Source organism: Dreissena polymorpha, chromosome 5 (assembly GCF_020536995.1).
Source record: "Dreissena polymorpha isolate Duluth1 chromosome 5, UMN_Dpol_1.0, whole genome shotgun sequence".
Lineage (NCBI taxonomy): Eukaryota > Metazoa > Mollusca > Bivalvia > Myida > Dreissenidae > Dreissena > Dreissena polymorpha.
The window spans coordinates 17,094,422-17,096,352 of NC_068359.1; the positions used below are offsets into that span (position 1 = coordinate 17,094,422).

General features: G+C 33.8%; 1 protein-coding gene across 1 annotated transcript; it reads right to left on the bottom strand.

Annotated features, from left to right (window-relative positions):
- Positions 1–378: 378 nt before the first annotated feature.
- On the bottom strand, positions 379–1,321 carry LOC127831020 (uncharacterized). Its single transcript, XM_052356000.1, has 3 exons — positions 1,039–1,321; positions 647–833; positions 379–516 (listed from the first exon to the last, which is right to left on the bottom strand). The coding sequence occupies exons 1-3, from the start codon at positions 1,290–1,292 to the stop codon at positions 424–426; spliced, it is 534 nt and encodes a 177-aa protein (XP_052211960.1). The 5' UTR covers positions 1,293–1,321; the 3' UTR covers positions 379–423.
- Positions 1,322–1,931: the final 610 nt, after the last annotated feature.

The following is a 1,931-nucleotide window of genomic DNA, read 5'->3' on the forward strand; positions in this document are numbered from 1 at the left end:
TTTGAATTTCCCGAACGAGCAATAGAATGCGCTCTGTTTTCCATGTGGATTGGTGTATAGTTTTCAGTCATGACATAAAACATCCAAGAAACACATCGAACAAATGAATTCAATCTTAAAATAATTATCTTACATTTCACCGTTGCGATTTTCATAAAGCGCCTTTGTTTTTCAGATTTTCAAACTCAAAGTTGAACGATTTAAGTATTTTTTAACATTGTGTGCACTTTCTTGTTTTGGAATCAAACTTGCCGGAAGGAGCAAGCCATCTAGTATGCACTGTTTGACCAACTTACCCGTTTTGACATCTACTTTCCTGAACGAGCAAGTTTGTGAGAATATGGCAGAAATCATGGTATATCAAGTGAACATACAACGTAAGATTTTCTTGTATTTATTATTCATATGTTAAAAAAGTATAGCTCAGGGTGTAGTTAACTTGTAGTTGGGTGTGTCTTGCGTGCCATTATCCTTTGATATGATCATGGGGGGTGTCCTTTCACCATCATACTCGACCTGAAATTTAGTGACACAATACTGATTATAAATTGTTGAATTTCAGATAATGTGACTCTTATAATGTACGTTATATAATGCTTTTATTTACTTATTCGGAATTTCTATTTTATAGCATAGAAAAACTTACGTGTACATCCATTTCTTTGAGAATGTCCTGTTCATCAGACGCTGCGCACATTAGAATATATTTTATTCTATCTGTTAAGCTGGCAGGTGCTGATATCTTGTATTGGACAGGCTGAATGATGCCTCCCCCTTGGGCACTTGTATCTGGCCATGGATACGAGCTTGGTCTTGGGTTACCAGAAGCAATACTGAAACAATAGATATTTGCATTTCAAAGAATCTTTCATATAAAGAGATATCTGAAAACAATTCGAGTATGTACATAGAATATCAGAAAGTTGATAAGTACAGGAAATTGCACAATGACTATCATTTGTAAGCACTGGGTTTATTGAATCAGGGACATATAATCGGTATATCTTTATAAAACAATAGTTCATTTCCAAAACTCACCATTCAATGGAAATTCCAGGATGCATATCCATGATTGTTGTGAAGGCTTTATTTATAGGAACTGGTAAAGCTGGGACATGGCCTATGGATTTGCTATCAACCGTGCATATTACAAGAATAGCATTCTTGTCCACAACATTACCGAAATCCTTAACACACATGTATGTCTTTTCTTCCGCCATTTTATTTTTATAAACATGATATCCCTTAATTACTGAATTCAGCACAACATGACGTTGACAGTAATGCGCCATTTTTATTTCCAGATTTGGAAAGGCACTGGAACATGCGTTGTATAGTTGAACACGTATAGATAAGAGATTGTTACATTACAAATACATGTATTTATTTCAGTACAAAAAGACCCCGTATTTTATCGATAAAAGCATAGCAACAAAATAATCGATTGAAACAAATAAACTTAATTGATCATCTTTATTGCACTTATAAATTCAGAATTTACATTTATGCTAGTAATTTTTGTATTTTATTGTCATTTCGGTCATAATCTTTCAATCTGAATAAAACATTAAGTGGCAAATGAAGTTATAAGTTTATATTATCAAATGTTCAACATTCAGAAGTACCCTTGATATTGTTTGAACGTAATTGACCTCCTTTCAGAAGTAACAAGTGATGTGTTTGTTAAACACTATGTCCCCTTTTCAGCGATTTTGACCTATATATTTTAGCTTTGACCTTGAAGGATGACCTTGACCTTGACCTTTCACCACTCAAATTGTGCAGCTTTATGAGATACACTTGCATGCCAAATATCAAGTTGCTATCTTTAATATTGCAAAAGTTATGGCCAATGTTAAAGTTTGTGCAAACCAACAAACCAACAGACAGGGCAAAAACAATATGTCCTTGGACATAAAAAGTAGAAATAA